The following is a 17,664-nucleotide window of genomic DNA, read 5'->3' on the forward strand; positions in this document are numbered from 1 at the left end:
CTGTGAATCAAAGAGTCCCCTCGTTTTTTTTTTGTTTTTTTTTTTGCGGGGAAGCATTACTAGTTAGTTTTTTAGCCCATGAAAGCCCGTACCACCGCAAACATTGTGGCCCAGCACCGTCTGAGCCCAGCTTGGAAGCCTGCATCGGCCATGACAACTGCCAGCAGCAAGACGAGAGTCGCAACCGCGAGCCCGAGAAAAAAAAACAGTGGAGGTAAAATGGAGGGACGCCCCCGCGGCGGCGGCGGCGGCCGGACCGTCATGGACTACTCGCTGGCGGCGCTGAAGCTGTTCGCCTCGCAGCTGGCGGGATCCACCACGGCCCCCTCCTCCGAGGGCTCCTCCCCGGCGCAGATGCTCTTCGGCATCCGCTTCCAGCGCGCCTGGATCCAGGTCCCGTCCTCTCTCCCGTTCCTTTCCTTTCCTTTCCTTTCCTTTGCTCTGCCCTGACGGCTCGCCGCGGCAGGCAGGGCGTGGTGGTGCGCGCGGACTACAGCGTCGGCGACGGGAGGCTGTTCGTGGATGACGGCTCCTGCGTCACCGAGCTCATGCTCCGGCCCGAGGATGCCAAGGGCCAGCCCTGGCGCCCAGGTTCTCCCATCCTCTCTCTCTCTCTGATTTTGTCTTGCATTCTCCGTTTCCTGGATATGATTGGTGATGTATCTGTTGACCAACTCTGCTTGTGCCGCAACATTGCTCATGTAGTAGTAGTAGTAGTTTTGCTGCTGTTGCTCAGTAGCATCAGCTGTATGCCTGTATTTCCCCTGGAAAAAAAGCCGTACCATGTAGTACGAAACTGCACACGAAGACAGCCTAGAATTTACTTTAGAACCCCCTCAAGATGATCGGTGCAAGAGTTGAACAATCCCAAACACCATCAAAATACTCTGCAAGTCATTGTACCCTTTGCACTAGAGGCGGTTTACCACAAGATGGCCTCATGAAGTAATTCATTATTATCAGACCTGGTAAAAGTTTGCTCATGTAGTAATTCATTATTACTACTAGAAGGTCGGATAATAATGAAGTAATTCATTGCTCATGTAGTAGTAGTAGTTTTGCTGCTGTTGCTCAGTAACATTAGCTGTAGTATTATTTCCCCTGAAAAAAGCCGTATCATGTACGCAAAGACAAGTGTGGAAAACCTAGAACTTACTTTGGAACCCCCTCAGGATGATCAATGCAAGAGTTCAACAATCCCAGCCACCATCAGAAAAAAAATCTCTGTAACATTTTTTTATTGTTTACAATGCTTTCACTCTGTTCTTCTTCCGGGCGTTCCTCGTTTCTGTTGAACAATTTTGCTTATGCTGCAACATTTTTCATGTAGTAGTATGCCTGTATTTCCCCTGAAAAAAAGCCGTATCACGTTCATGTACGAAAGTGCATGCGAAGAGAACCTAGAATTTACTTTAGAATCCCCTCAAGATGATCCATGCAAGAGTTGAAGAATCCCAGCCACCATCAAAATACTCTGCAAGTGCACTCTTTGCATTATAGGCTCTTTGCCACTAGATGGCCTCCCTCATGAATTGATTCATTATTATCAGACCTGGTAAAAGTGCTAGTACTTACTAACATTTCTTATTGCTTACAATGCTTTTACTCTGTGTTCTGGGCGTCCAGCTGCCTCGTTTCTTTTGCAAGCCAATTCAGGATTTCTTTACTCTAGTTGATTGATGGCTCTATTTTAATGCTGCAGGGATGTATGTGCTGATTATTGGGGCATATATTGCACCCCAGTCTACGGAAAGTCTGCCGATGGTCAAGGTTCCGTCTCCCTCTCTTACTCTCTTTGTGCATCCTTGCCTGCAAATTTCTATCCACATACTAAGAAGAATTTGAGGTTCTTTGTTGGTGCTTTCTTTATTATTTGATGCAAACTTCAGTTTTGGAACCGTTTGTTTGCTTGAGCCAGCGCCTGAAGTTTCAGGCTGCCTGACTAATGGTTATACAAATAGGAAAAAAGAGAGAAGGAAATAGTATTGCATTCTAGTATTCATGTACAATTTAGTGGTCTCTCTCGTGGGAGTGGTTCATCCTTTAACTTCGATTGATAGCACTCATGATTTTGGGCCTGGCATCCTTCAAACTGCAGTGCGTTTATTGATAAAGTGTGATGGTCCTAGATTTGTTGAAGTTTTTGGTTATGTGACCATGTCAGTTCTGCAACTTATCATTTGAACGTATTGAGAACAGCAGAAAGTTCAGTAATGGCAATACATGCTCTTGTAGTGCCTGTAATCATCATGGTATTTAGACCGTCAGAAGAGCTATCTAATGTACGGATGGGTAATTTTGACATGTAATGTTTCCCATGCTTTAAATCCAACACCTGGTACATCTTACAAGAAAAAAGTGGGAAGCAACATCTGGTACACCAGAGGCATCAAAATATTCTGCAAGTGTACTCTTATCATTAGATTATGTGTTCAGTTTCTAGTCAATTGCCACTTTACCATGGCTTACCAATGTGAGACAAAATGATAGTTTTTGTCTGTCTGAAGTAGGTGGTTACTGTCTGTATTCTCAATGCTTGCCACACCTGAGATTTCATAGGAAAGACGTTATGTTCTGCATCACAGTGCATGTTATCGGCTCCATCTCTTACTTTAGCGTCCCTGGACTTGATCATTGCAGGTGCACAAGATAGTGGATCTCTCAACGCAGCCGGACCGTGAAGCAATGTGGTACATGGAAGTCGTCGAGGCGTACAACTTCTTCTACAAGGCTGATGCCTCTGGTTTTGGCTCACCATCATGAGCACTCCTTGGTCTCTCCCGAGTCCTGATGATCCGTTCCGGTTTAGGGCTCTTGACATTGCTGCCACTGCTTCCGCTCTGTACCCACCCGTGCTTGCGTGGCTGTGGCTGGTGCCCCTGATCCGCTCCTCATGACTGCTGCATTGTCATAGATTGCTGCTGGTAACTTAGAGAGTGCCCCTTTGGTGTTGCGACTTGTTTTTGCCAGATGAACGCTGGTGCACATCCGACAGCGAGAAATTTGGTTGGAATCTCTCGGCCTTTCATGCGACCTATTCATAATCTCTCTTGGCTCTTGCAGCGGGGTTCTTCGCTTGGGGTGAGGTCAATTGTGTGAACACATTATTTTCCCTAGCATCAGACCGGGCTTCCATGAATCATTTTGGTTGTCAGGACAAATTGTTTTATCCATATTTAGGAAACTAACCAATAAGAGTCTTGCAACATCATTTTGATTGATACACTAGATTTATTTTGACTGAAACAAATAGCAGAATATCTAGAAAGAGACGATTTTGGTGAATTTTGGGGTCCGCTTTGGAGATGGCCTAAGGAGCTGTGCCGGAACTTCAATAGTTTCAGTATTTCTTTCATTATAGGCGGGAGGCAAATATAGCTGCCCATTGTTCTGGATTTCCTCCGTGAATGTATTACTTTTGAATAATCAATAAATCTCATCAACTAAAAAAAGAGTAAAAAAAAGCTTTTTAGATCATTGATTTTGTTCTTTTTCCTAAAAAAAAGCGAAGCGCATCTCTACAGTCTTTGCGCGCAGGCCCTAAGCGTGCATGCGGCGGATAAACCTCTCACCCGCCGCCATTGGAGAAGAAGGATAAAGTGGTGAAGATGTGACGATGTTAGGGATGAACTCCCCAGAGGCCCTGCCCACCAGCACCGTCGGATCGGGCATCAAATGACCCCAAACCCCCTTGGGATAAGGCCGGACAATCGCCATCCCAACCAATGGATATCACCCCCCCCCCTCCCCTTCCTGCATTGTTTCTCCCTCCACCTCGCCATTGTCGTTGACGCCCGTGTCCTCCTGCCCATGCTCGTTGTAGGTCGTCCATCTCCTCCTCCCACTACCGCTCCAGCTCAGTCGTTGACCGTGAAGAATATATTTGTTCCCCTTTATACATCATTTTGTTATACCCTTTATTTTCTAATGTTTTAGATTACAAATCAAGGACACTCTTACACTTTCTTTCTATTACCTTCATTAGTCGTTTACGTAGCACTTAATCATGCATTCCTTTTAAGAAAGATTACTGCATCGACATGTGGGGTATCATCTACTCCCTCCGTTCCTAAATATAAATCTTTTAGAGATTTCATTAGGGGACTGCGTACGAAACAAAATGAATGAATCTATACTTTAAAATATGTTTATATATATCTGTATGTAGTCGCTTGCTAGAACCTTTTAAAAAAACTTATATTTAGGAACGGAGGGAGGGAGTAGGTGGTAGTGATGTAGAATGCCAATGCATGGCATTCGTATTTGAGACGTCTATATCTGATAAAAAAAGGCCTGAATAAATAAAACCAGTATTTGTTTATCCATATTCAAAAGAAAAAGACCACCATTTGTTGTTGTAGCCGTGGTTGAACGTCCCGAGCACAAACGAAAGCGCGCACATCAACGGTCGTCTTCGCGGGTCCGTATACGGCCGAATGGATTTCTCCGGCACCTTTCCCTCTCCTTCTCGCTCGCTGTCGCCGGAGAAGAAGGACGGCGCGGCGAGGACGCGACGGCGACGGGGCCCTGTCAGCTGTCGACAAGCCGTGAGCTCGCCAACTCAGCCTCACTCCCCGCCGGCCAGGAGGTAACGGACAAAGGAGGCACCTTTCCGCCCCTGTGACCCGCCAGCGCCGTCGGATCAGGCGTCGGACGGCCCGGATCGCCGGCCCTCCGCGGATGGCCGGACAGCCAGCCACCAGCCCAACCACTGGATAGCATCTCCCCCTTCCCTCCCTCCTTCCTCCGCCTCGCCATTGCCGTCGCCCTCAGAGCCAGCCCGAAAAACGCAGGCGCGCGCGCGGCGCGCTTCATGCCCCCGCGGAGCGCGCGCCCATGGCGTCCGTGTCCTGCTCCCCGTGCTCGACGCAGGCCGCCCGTCACCTCCTCCCGCTCCCGCTCCAGCTCCAGCTCGTCCGCCGCCTCCGGAGGCTGCCGCTCCCGCAGCTAGGCCTCTCCTCCCCCGCGCGGAGGGGAGTGCCGCTCCCGCGGGCCGCGGAGGGGGCCCACGGGCGGGCCGCCGCCAAGGAGGAGGATGAGGTGGAGGAGGACGACGGGGCCCGAGGGACGGAGGGCGCGGGGGCGGCGAGGGGCTCCGGGCGGTTCGCCGCCGACTACATCTCGCTCGGCATCAGGGAGCCCGTCTACGAGGTAGCTCCCTCCGCCAACTCCGGCCGGCCAGAAACTGAATTTTCGCAGTCACATTTTTTCTCCTTGCTCCATTTCATGCCCTTGCATAACTGTTGTTCCAAAATCGCAAAAGGATCAGGGCAATCTGCTCAACCAGCGCACGCATCGCGTCTAGTCTAGAAGGAAGCATAGTAATTTGGTCACCCTGAATCTCCGACCACAAATGTTTTTTCTTGGAACACGCATCGAAAGCATGCCGTTGTGCGCTCTGGCCAAAAAAACATGAGGGAGCAGCGTCTAAATTTTGTTCCCCTATATAGTTCAAATCGAGAGTCGGTATGCTAGTTGGATGGCATGCTTTCCGCAAGCTTGGGATGGTATGCACATTTCAAGGTTTGGAGCTTACTGTCGTCCAAGGTGCAAATTAACCCCCACCTCACCATCGAACTCTACGCAGGTGGTAGAAGTGAAAGCCAATGGAAGCGTGTCTACCGAAAAAATAAGCCGCCGGCAGCTACTCAAATCAAGCGGTATGTAAAATCAATGTGTTTCCGATGCTCTGTAGTCTGTACCACAACATATTAACTTCATCGTGTTCACCAATCATACTTGCTCGGACTCTCCATATAATTGCATCATCTTTGTGCCATACTCCATATACCGCTACTACGCATTACTTTGATTTTGGCTGGTTATAGTCGTAAAATACTCTCGACATGGATGTTTAACGTTCTTCCTTGTTGTTTTTAAGTGCTTGCACACGGTCTCATTTTACTTTCGTGCTGCTAGGCCTCCGTCTACGAGATACACGAAGCGTCGACCCATCACTATGGCTAATGAACTCAATGCCTTCCCTGCTGGTAATAGGAAACTTTTCCAATACTTAACTATATAGGTTTTCTCTGTTTGTCATATTCTTGTCCTCTGCATCTTTTCAGTTGTAAAAACAATAGATGCTAGGCAACAGTCCTACTCTTAAGACAGCATAACTGTTTCCTTTTCGCCAGAAGTCAAAACCACCTGGTGTCTTTATAGTAGATCATGGATTTCACAAATACTTGCACTTTAACAGATTGGAAAATCAGAAAATAAAGTTATGTTCACTGCAATTTCTGTCAGACTCATAGCATCAGCTGAAGTTGTGCTTAGCTATGTGTTTCAGGAACCTTCACTATGACCGATTAAATGCTAATAGGCACTACTTGATTGCTTTGTATAAAAGATGGCTATATGATGGTTTATATGTAGCATGTAAATTCCCATTTCACCATTTACTGTAGGTACGTGAGCAGGCCATATTACTCAACCTTGGTTCCTTGCGAGCAATTGCTATGCATGAGCGTGTCCTTATATTCAATTATAACAGGTCAGTTTGTATGTTTGTTCCGAAAATACCTACTGGTATTGGTGTACTTTTCATCATTTGTGCTACAAACTTATCAGTTATTTTCTCTAACATGAGTAGCCCAGGAGGAAAGGCCTTTTTAGAGCTATTACGACCCCGGTTAAATCCAAGGAACATCAATGGTGGGCCTGCGATGCCTTTTCAACTCGAGGTAATAGATATATAGATACTTTCATCTGCATTTGCAGTCTAAATGGTGTTAAATATGACGACATGTTGCCTTGATGTTTTCTTCACTACCTATATCCTTACAAAATAGAAAGTTGGGAAGTTTTCTGTCTCTTGAGGTTTACTGATTTGAACTCACCCAGTATTTGAGAACCTCAGCATTCGTAAAAGACATGCTTATTTCTGTTCATATCTATACAATACTTTTCCCAATGAATCATGTTGAACAGTTATAAGTATTTTTAATGTAAAAGTAACATAGCATCGTTACAAGTTGATTGCTCATCCTTGATTTCCCTGAGTTCCCTTATCCAGTAAGTCGAATCTTGAAGAATAACTATACAGATATCATTCATGGTTTCCTAATTTTTTTATGGTTGCAGTGTACCTGTTTAATCTTCTTACATTCAGTTCATTTAATAAAGTGGTAATAAGACCTGCTCTATTGTGGCATTTCCATTTGAATTTGATATTATTTCATGCCATGCTTGCATTTTTCACAGAATTTGGGAGTATCGGTCTGTCAGACAATAGAGCAAGATGATATAATCTTCCATTGTGTTTTCATTATGTTCAGGTTGTTGAAGCTGCACTGCTTTCTAGAATACAAAGGCTGGAACAAAGATTAATGCATGTCGAACCTCGTGTGAGTACCTGAAAAGTCATGTCTCCTTAAGGTGTCTATGGTTTTCACATCAGTTGGTATGCTTGTACAGAACCATATAAGATGTTGTTCGTTTTTCTTGGCACATATTCATTTTAAGGTAATCTGTAGTATGTTCCTCAATAGATAACTTCGGTCACTTCTGGACTCTTGTTCCCTTTCCCTATTTCCTAGTTTAGCTTACACAATTTCATGCCAGTGCCTTAACACCTGAGAGCCTTTTGGTCTTTTACAAGTGTCCAACTCCGGTGCAAATCCTCCTCCCTATAACACCTCTGCCAACTGAACTCGCCGGATGACTGCTACTTGTTAGGAATCAGTTTCAGCCGTCTAATTGCCTGATCATAGTACTCCCTCCCATCCATATTACTTGCCTTAGATTTGTCTAGATACGGATGTATCTAACACTAAAATGTGTCTAGATACATCTGTATGTAGACAAATCTAAGACAAGTAATATGGATCGGAGGGAGTACTAAGGATTCTTTTGTTAAATTGCCAGCGACCTGAGATAGGACAAGTGCTATGTTGCTAACCGGGGCCCTTTTTGGAAACTTAATACCGTATCTGTGGTCAGGTTGCTGACTCTGCATTTTATTTTACATGCAAACAGTAGGGAAGAATCTTGCCATGCTGGCTCTGCAGTTTCATTGTGATGAATGATGAATTGGTGATCTTGGTATGGTGGAATGGAAAGTAGTGAAACACCTTAGCTAAGTTTTCCTTTTATTTCTTACGGACTGAAGCAAAGCCACTACTCCTCACGTTCTGATGGTTTAATATGACGCAAATTGATCAGAGACCACTGTAGATAGTTTTGTGTTTCTGTTTCAATTTGTGTCAATTAAGCAGCTGCATTTAGTGACAAATGCATCATATTGTAATACCTAAAAAAGATAGTTAACATTGATGTGGGTATCTGGGCTTTCATCTCAGGTGGCTGCATTGCTTGAAGTTCTACCAAATCGGCTGACAGGTGATGTTTTGGAGCAGCTTCGTCTAAGCAAACAATCATTGGTATAACAGCTTCCCTGAGAATCATCTCCTAGATTCATTTGGTAAATTGATTTAATTTTGCTTCTATATTCATCTGTCAAGGTCGAGCTGGGTTCACGAGCAGGTGATCTTAAACAAATGCTCATCGATCTCCTAGAAGACCCCCATGAAATTCGTCGAATATGCATTATGGGGAGAAATTGTACGCTGGATAAAGTGAGTGATGATATGGAATGTTCTGTTCCATTAGAGAAGCATATTGCCGAAGGTACAGCTGAAATTTATCATTATGACTTTGCATCTTCTGCTCCTTCAATATGTTATTCTACCATCTAATTTCCTGGACAATATCACATAAAAAGCAATGGAATAACTTTTTGGATTACGGAGATAGTTTTAGGTCGCAAAGTACAAATGCATTTGTGATATTTTTATGAAGAAATGAAAAAAAAACAAAAGGAAGAGGCCCAGTGATGAAGATGAGATGAAAGCAACTGAAAGTATTCTGTTATGTTTATGTGGAGCAGCTTGGAGTTTTGAGAAGGATTTTTGTTGGTTATGTGGCTCAGGGTATTTTATAGTAGTTCACTTGAGTTTTTTGTCAACTTTTGATCTCAACAGAGGAAGAGGAAGAAATTGAAATGCTATTGGAAAATTATCTTCAAAGGTGAGCCCTGAACAAATTATTGTGTTTCATGTTGCTTCCTTGTGGTTTGCATTTTCATTAAGTTGTGCATTTTTACTGTCAGATGTGAATCATGCCATGGTCAAGCAGAGAGGCTTCTTGATTCTGCAAGAGAAATGGAAGATTCAATTGCAGTGAACTTAAGGTTTGTGCCTTTTGATTAAGTTTGTTTTGGGTTCTACGCATAAGCGAGAATGCCGTGCCTTGAAGAACTTGGTTGAGGTCAATCTAAAATGACGAAACTAGTATAAGGTCGCGGCTCCTACGTCTCTGACAACAGATGTATCAAACGATTCTGAGGATTACATGATCTCGTATTTTGGTGTCGTTAACCATATGTAGCCAACCTGCTCATATACCATGACATGACGTTTTCCCTAACCACAGTTCCCGACGACTGGAAGTAAGCAGAGTGGAGTTGCTTCTTCAGGTCGGAACATTCTGCGTCGCAGTAGGAGCTTTAATTGCAGGTATAAAAATCTTGAGCATTTCACAGCTTTGGGTACTTTCTTATTCACCAGAAGGTGGTTATTTTCTTACACGGCACTCCTAGACATTACTGTTTGTACCTGGCTAAATCACTGTGTTTCTTCATGTAGGGATATTCGGCATGAACCTTAAATCATACCTGGAGAACAACACGGTATAACTTTACACTCCTCAGATTTTATTCCGCCTTCAGCGACACCTGCCGGCACTAGCCATTGAATTTGTACCGGATGTAGCATATGCCCGTTTCGTTTGACAGTTAGTTTGTTTTGGAGCAGTGGGCATTTTGGGCGACGACTGGCGGAATAGCAGTCGGAGCAGTAGCCGGATTTTTCATCATGTACAAGTACCTAAAGGATAGGAAGATATTGTAAAAAGACCATGCACCATATGCGGAATCGCCTAGAAATCTAGAACTGTAAATAAAGCGGTTTTGATCTCGTCTGGAGGCATGTATGGATTCTCATGAAATTGTCATGGTATGCTGGTGGGTTGCTGATACCGATTAACCGATACCAACTTGGGAGCAAGTATTTCTCTGCTACTTTGCTGGGAATGTTATCCCCTTATTGAGCTGACAAGTGAAAAATATGGAACTTATTGATGTTACTGTTGACATTGGAAATTCATTAACATGTCCAGAATTCATTTTTGCTCCGCCTCGATGATTTTTTTTTTCGTTTTTCCTCTTACTGTGCTCATATCTTTTGGTATCTATTTTTCCTGTCATCCAAAATCCGCAACAATGGTGATACTGACAGGTGCTTCTCTTGTTAATCTCTTCGTCGGGTCGGGGGCGCACCGCCGGCCACCACGCCGTCCCGCCGCCAAGGGGTCGCGCCACCACCTCATGTGCCGCCGGCCACCACCGCTGGGCCGCCGCAAAACGGAGCAGCACCGCCGCCGCCCCTGCCCCGGGAAGGAGAGACGCGCGCGGGGACAGAAGGTCCTGCCGCCACTGACCCCACCTGACCCCGGGGGTCGGGGACGACCGCCGGCGATGACGGGGAAAAGGGGAAGGAGAGGGCCGAGAGGGGATGGGGAACACGCCGCCCCGGACGGCTCCTGGGGAGGCGGCGCTAGGGCGGTACTGGGCAAAGGAGGGGGGTCGAGGGCGGGAAGATGGAGGCGTGACCGGAGGCCGACGGCGACGGGCGTGGGGAGGGGGACCCTAGAGGGGGGTCGGGGTCGGGGTCTTGCGTTTTAGTATCAATACTCTCATAACATATTTAGGCATACCTAGTTACTAGAGGTAAGATTAAGGAGCAACCTGTTGCACACAGTGGTAGAGCTTCCTTAGAGCAACTCCAACGGCGCCCCAAGAGGCCCCTCAGAGTGTGTTTTTTAGTGTCGGCGATGAAAAAAATGCCCCAGTCGCACGCCGAGAACGTCGATTTTCACCGGTTGGGCCCATTTTTAGGCCCGGCGATCCCAAGCCGATCCCAGCACACTTGGGGGCGCTTGGGGGTTCCAGCGGAAGGAAAAACGACGCATGGGCCGTCCGTGTCACGCGAAAAAACGTTTTTTCTCCTCCAGATCCACCCCTCGCGCACTACACCTTTCGTCGTCGTGCCGATCGCGGCGCCGCCCACCTCTCTACCGCCGCTATAAAGGCCATTTCCCCGGTGATGAAGGGTGGGTTCGCCGCGGCTTCGCCCCTGCTTCTTGGCGAGTTTTTTTTCGGCGTTCCGGCCACGCACGCGGCTGCATGGCTGCCACGCTCGCCAGGTGTTCGGCGATTTTCCTTGGCGATGGACTCCGACGACGAGGAGGCGTTCGCGACACTGATGGAGGAGGAAGCCGATGTCGACACCCAGGATGAAGAGCACCTCATGGTCCTCGATGTTGGAATTATGCCCTAGTCAATAATAAATATAGTTATTATTATAATTCCTGTATCAAGATAATCGTTTATTATCCATGCTATAATTGTATTGAATGAAGACTCATTTACATGTGTGGATACATAGACAAAACACTGTCCCTAGCAAGCCTCTAGTTGGCTAGCCAGTTGATCAAAGATAGTCAGTGTCTTCTGATTATGAACAAGGTGTTGTTGCTTGATAACTGGATCACGTCATTAGGAGAATCACGTGATGGACTAGACCCAAACTAATAGACGTAGCATGTTGATCGTGTCATTTTGTTGCTACTGTTTTCTGCGTGTCAAGTATTTGTTCCTATGACCATGAGATCATATAACTCACTAACACCGGAGGAATACTTTGTGTGTATCAAACGTCGCAACGTAACTGGGTGACTATAAAGATGCTCTACAGGTATCTCCGAAGGTGTTCGTTGAGTTAGTATGGATCAAGACTGGGATTTGTCACTCCGTGTGACGGAGAGGTATCTCGGGGCCCACTCGGTAATACAACATCACACACAAGCCTTGCAAGCAATGTGACTTAGTGTAAGTTGCGGGATCTTGTATTACGGAACGAGTAAAGAGACTTGCCGGTAAACGAGATTGAAACAGGTATGCGGATACTGACGATCGAATCTCGGGCAAGTAACATACCGAAGGACAAAGGGAATGACATACGGGATTATATGAATCCTTGGCACTGAGGTTCAAACGATAAGATCTTCGTAGAATATGTAGGATCCAATATGGGCATCCAGGTCCCGCTATTGGATATTGACCGAGGAGTCTCTCGGGTCATGTCTACATAGTTCTCGAACCCGCAGGGTCTGCACACTTAAGGTTCGACGTTGTTTTATGCGTATTTGAGTTATATGGTTGGTTACCGAATGTTGTTTGGAGTCCCGGATGAGATCACGGACGTCACGAGGGTTTCCGGAATGGTCCGGAAACGAAGATTGATATATAGGATGACCTCATTTGATTACCGGAAGGTTTTCGGAGTTACCGGGAATGACGAATGGGTTCCGGGAGTTCACCGGGGGGGGGGGGGGGGGGCAACCCACCCCGGGGAAGCCCATAGGCCTTGGGGGTGGCACACCAGCCCTTAGTGGGCTGGTGGGACAGCCCAAGAAGGCCCTATGCGCCATAGGAAGAAAATCAAAGAGAAAAGGAAAAAAAAAAGGAGGAGGTGGGAAAGGAAAGAAGGACTCCACCCACCAAACCAAGTAGGACTCGGTTTGGGGGGGGGGAGACCTTCCCCCCTTTGGCTCGGCCGACCCCCTTGGGGCTCCTTGAGCCCCAAGGCAAGCCCCCCCTCTCCCACCTATATATACGGAGGTTTTAGGGTTGATTTGAGACGACTTTTCCACGGTAGCCCGACCACATACCTCCATGGTTTTTTCTCTAGATCGCGTTTCTGCGGAGCTCGGGCGGAGCCCTGCTGAGACAAGACCATCACCAACCTCCGGAGCGCCGTCACGCTGCCGGAGAACTTTTCTACCTCTCCGTCTCTCTTGCTGGATCAAGAAGGCCGAGATCATCGTCGAGCTATACGTGTGCTGAACGCGGAGGTGCCGTCCGTTCGGTACTAGATCGTGGGACTGATCGCGGGATTGTTCGCGGGGCGGATCGAGGGACGTGAGGACGTTCCACTATATCAACCGCGTTCTCTAACGCTTCTGCTGTACGGTCTACAAGGGTACGTAGATCGCTCATCCCCTCTCGTAGATGGACATCACCATGATAGGTCTTCGTGCGCGTAGGAAATTTTTTGTTTCCCATGCGACGTTCCCCAACAGTGGCATCATGAGCTAGGTTCATGCGTAGATGTCTTCTCGAGTAGAACACAAAAGTTTTTGTGGGCGGTGATGTGCGTTTTGCTGCCCTCCTTAGTCTTTTCTTGATTCCGCGGTATTGTTGGATTGAAGCGGCTTGGACCGACAGTACTCGTACGCTTACGAGAGACTGGTTTCATCGCTACGAGTAACCCCGTTGCTCAAAGATGACTGGCAAGTGTCGGTTTCTCCAACTTTAGTTGAATCGGATTTGACCGAGGAGGTCCTTGGATGAGGTTAAATAGCAACTCATATATCTCCGTTGTGGTGTTTGCATAAGTAAGATGCGATCCCACTAGATACCCATGGTCACCACGTAAAACATGCAACAACAAAATTAGAAGACGTCTTACTTGTTTTTGCAGGGTATGCTTGTGATGTGATATGGCCAACGATGTGATGTGATATATTGGATGTATGAGATGATCATGTTGTAATAGATAATATCGACTTGCACGTCGATGGTACGGCAACCGGCAGGAGCCATAGGGTTGTCTTTATACTAACGTTTGTGCTTGCAGATGTGTTTACTATTTTGCTAGGATGTAGCTTTAGTAGTAATAGCATGAGTAGCACGACAACCCCGATGGCGACACATTGATGGAGATCATGGTGTGGCGCCGGTGACAAGAAGATCGTGCCGATGCTTTGGTGATGGAGATCAAGGAGCACGTGATGATGGCCATATCATGTCACTTATGAATTGCATGTGATGTTAATCCTTTTATGCACCTTATTTTGCTTAGAACGACGGTAGCATTATGAGGTGATCTCTCACTAAAATTTCAAGACAAAATTGTGTTCTCCCCGACTGTGCACCGTTGCTACAGTTTGTCGTTTCGAGACACCACGTGATGATCGGGTGTGATAGACTCAACGTTCACATACAACGGGTGCAAAACAGTTGCGCACGCGGAACACTCGGGTTAAGCTTGACGAGCCTAGCATGTGCAGACATGGCCTCGAAACACATGAGACCGAAAGGTCGATCATGAATCATATAGATGATATGATTAGCATAGGGATGCTTACCACTGAAACTATGCTCAACTCACGTGATGATCGGACTTGAGCTAGTGTAAGTGGATCATGAACCACTCAAATGACTAGAGAGATGTAGTTTTTGAGTGAGAGTTTAGCGAATAATTTGATTAAGTTAAACTCTAATTATCTTGAACATAGTCTAAGTCCACTTTGAATATATTTGTGTTGTAGATCATGGCTCACGCGACAGTCACCCTGAATTTTAATACGTTCCTAGAGAAAGCTAAGTTGAAAGATGATGGAAGCAACTTTGTAGACTGGGCTCGTAATCTTAAGCTAATCTTACAAGCTGGGAAGAAGGATTATGTCCTTAATGCTGCGCTAGGAGATGAACCACCCGCTACGGCAGATCAGGATGTTAAGAGCGCTTGGTTAGCACTGTTGAGGCATAATTTATGCCTAAGTAATTTTGGTGATTGATGACAGTACCATACAGGACTAATCGTGTGTGTCAAGGTTTCAGGCAACATTCGTCAACGGCACAAGACGACACGACTCCTCTCTTCGGGAACGGAAGCACGGCGCTATCCTAGATTCTCTTCATTTGAGTCATAGGAAAGCCGTACTATTAAGAGGGGATCCGTAGTGGAAAGGTTTGGGTGGAATCTATCTTTGCACACGCACACCTCTATTTTCTCCCTTTCCTTTATCCTTGGAGCGGCCCTCGCCTGTTTGTTCTTTGCGTCTCGGCAAAATGGTCCCCAGCGGTAGTACCGCTGGTCCCAGCGGTAGTACCGCTGTATCCAGCGGTAGTACCGCTGGATGGCGGTAGTACCGCCCCTGTTCAGCGGTAGTACCGCTGGCCAGCGGTAGTACCGCCCCTGGTCAGCGGTAGTACCGCTCCAGGTGCCCTGTTCCACCTACCTAGCGGTAGTTCGTGGACGGACCCTTTTGCGAAGACTTTCTCGGCGATAGTAGTGTTTATGCACTACCAAGGGCCAGCGGTAGTACCGCTGGAAGCCCCAGCGGTAGTACCGCTGGTGCCAGCGGTAGTACCTCTGGAGGCCCCAGCGGTAGTACCGCTGCATGCAGCGGTAGTACCGCCAGGCAGCGGTAGTACCGCTCCTTCCCAGCGGTAATACCGCTGGATCTCGGGCAGAGAGTGGGAAAACGGTCTGAATTTTCCCCCCACTATATAAAGGGTTCTTCTAGCTGAGGAACCCTATCTCTTACCTCTCTAAGCTCCATTGTTGCTCCACAAGCTTAAAAGTGCCCGATCTCTCTCCCTAGCCAATCAAACTTGTTGATTCTTTAGGGATTGGTTGAGAAGGCCTAGATCCACACTTCCACCGAGAGAAAAGTTGATTCCCCCACCTATCCCTTGCGGATCTTGTTACTCTTGGGTGTTTGAGCATCCTAGACGGTTGAGGTCACCTCGAAGCCATATTCCATTGTGGTGAAGCTTCGTGGTCTTGTTGGGAGCCTCCAAGCTTTGTGTGGAGTTGCCCCAACCTTGTTTGTAAAGGTTCGGTCGCCGCCTTCAAGGGCTCCTATAGTGGAATCACGGTACCTTGCATCGTGCGAGGGCGTGAGGAGAATACGGTGGCCTTAGTGGCTTTTTGGGGAGCATTGTGCCTCCACACCGCTCCAACGGAGACGTACTTCCTGTCAAAGGGAAGGAACTTCGGTAACACATCCTCGTCTCCATCGGTTCCACTTGTGGTTATCTCTAACCTTTACTTTGTATTTGCTTTTCCTTGTTACAATATCTTACTTGTCTTAATAGGTCTTGTTGATAGCTTCTATAGGGGTCACCTCTTTGTCATATTATTTGTGAACCCGTATAGTGTTTAACTTAACTTGTTAAGATTAATTAAAAAGTGGTCGTTGTCTATTCACCCCCCCTCTAGCCAACCATATCGATCCTTTCAAGCACGTAAGGAGGACTACTCAGTAGTTCAATGTGCAGTCTTGTATGGCTTAGAACCGGGACTTCAACGTCACTTTGAGCGTCATGGAGCATCTGAGATGTTCCAGGAGTTGAAGTTTATCTTTCAGAAGAACGCCCGGATCGAGAGGTATGAGACCTCCGATAAATTCTATGCTTGCAAGATGGAGGAGAACTCGTATGTCAGTGAACATGTGCTCAAAATGTCTGGGTACTCAAACCGTCTAGCTGAGCTAGGGATTGAACTCCCGCAAGAGGCTATCACTGACAGAATCCTTCAATCACTGCCGCCAAGCTATAAAGGCTTTGTGTTGAACTACAACATGCAAGGGATGAACAAGTCTCCCGGCGAGTTGTTTGCGATGCTGAAAGTCGCAGAGTCTGAATTCCGTAAAGAGCATCAAGTGTTGATGGTGAATAAGACCACTAGTTTCAAGAGAAACGGCAAAGGCAAGAAGGGTAATTCAAAGAAGAGCGGCAAGCCTGTTACCAATCCGACGAAGAAACCCAAAGCTGGACCTAAGCCTGAAATGGAGTGTTACTATTGCAAGGGTATGGGTCACTGGAAGCGCAATTGCCCCAAGTATCTGGCAGATAAGAAGGCGGCCAAAGAAAAATCAGGTATATTTGATATACATGTTATTGATGTGTACTTGACCGGCTCTCGTAGTAGTGCCTGGGTATTCGATACCGGTTCTGTTGCTCATATTTGCAACTCAAAACAGGAACTGCGGAATAGACAGAGGCTGGCGAAAGATGAAGTGACGATGCGCGTAGGAAATGGTTCCAAGGTTGATGCAATCGCCGTCGGCACAGTTTCACTTCAGTTACCATCAGGATTAGTTATGAACTTAAATCATTGTTATTTAGTGCCTGCGTTGAGCATGAACATTATATCTGGATCTTGTTTATTGCGAGACGGTTACTCTTTTAAGTCAGAGAATAATGGTTGTTCTATTTCTATGAGTAACATCTTTTATGTTCATGCACCCAATGTGAGAGGATTGTTCATATTGAATCTTGATAGCGATACACACATACATAACATTGAGACCAAAAGAGTTAGAGTTAACAATGATAGCGCCATATTTTTGTGGCACTGCCGCTTAGGTCATATTGGTGTAAAGCGCATGAAGAAACTCCATGCTGATGGACTTTTGGAGTCACTTGGCTTTGATTCACTTGACACGTGCGAACCATGCCTCATGGGCAAGATGACTAAGACTCCGTTCTCCGGAACAATGGAGCGTGCAAGTGACTTGTTGGAAATCATACATACCGATGTGTGTGGTCCGATGAGCGTGGAGGCACGCGGCGGATATCGTTATTTTCTCACCTTCACTGACGATTTGAGTAGATATGCTTATGTCTACTTGATGAAGCACAAGTCTGAAACATTTGAAAAGTTCAAGCAATTTCAGAGTGAAGTTGAAAATCATTGTAACAAGAAGATCAAGTTCCTACGGTCTGATCGTGGGGGTGAATATCTGAGT

General features: G+C 46.5%; 2 protein-coding genes across 2 annotated transcripts; both read left to right on the forward strand.

The window, feature by feature from the left end:
- Nucleotides 1-170: 170 nt before the first annotated feature.
- LOC123447152 lies at nt 171-3,221 on the forward strand. Its single transcript, XM_045123731.1, has 4 exons — nt 171-393; nt 471-591; nt 1,703-1,770; nt 2,641-3,221. The coding sequence occupies exons 1-4, from the start codon at nt 220-222 to the stop codon at nt 2,761-2,763; spliced, it is 486 nt and encodes a 161-aa protein (XP_044979666.1). The 5' UTR covers nt 171-219; the 3' UTR covers nt 2,764-3,221.
- A 1,494-nt stretch (nt 3,222-4,715) lies between these two features.
- LOC123447153 (magnesium transporter MRS2-A, chloroplastic) lies at nt 4,716-10,190 on the forward strand. The gene is made up of 13 exons (XM_045123732.1): nt 4,716-5,151; nt 5,588-5,660; nt 5,920-5,990; nt 6,411-6,496; nt 6,596-6,686; nt 7,281-7,349; nt 8,304-8,384; nt 8,466-8,631; nt 8,985-9,030; nt 9,113-9,193; nt 9,436-9,518; nt 9,648-9,691; nt 9,816-10,190. The coding sequence occupies exons 1-13, from the start codon at nt 4,837-4,839 to the stop codon at nt 9,909-9,911; spliced, it is 1,302 nt and encodes a 433-aa protein (XP_044979667.1). The 5' UTR covers nt 4,716-4,836; the 3' UTR covers nt 9,912-10,190.
- Nucleotides 10,191-17,664: the final 7,474 nt, after the last annotated feature.

Source organism: Hordeum vulgare, chromosome 4H (assembly GCF_904849725.1).
Source record: "Hordeum vulgare subsp. vulgare chromosome 4H, MorexV3_pseudomolecules_assembly, whole genome shotgun sequence".
Taxonomy (NCBI): Eukaryota; Viridiplantae; Streptophyta; class Magnoliopsida; order Poales; family Poaceae; genus Hordeum; species Hordeum vulgare.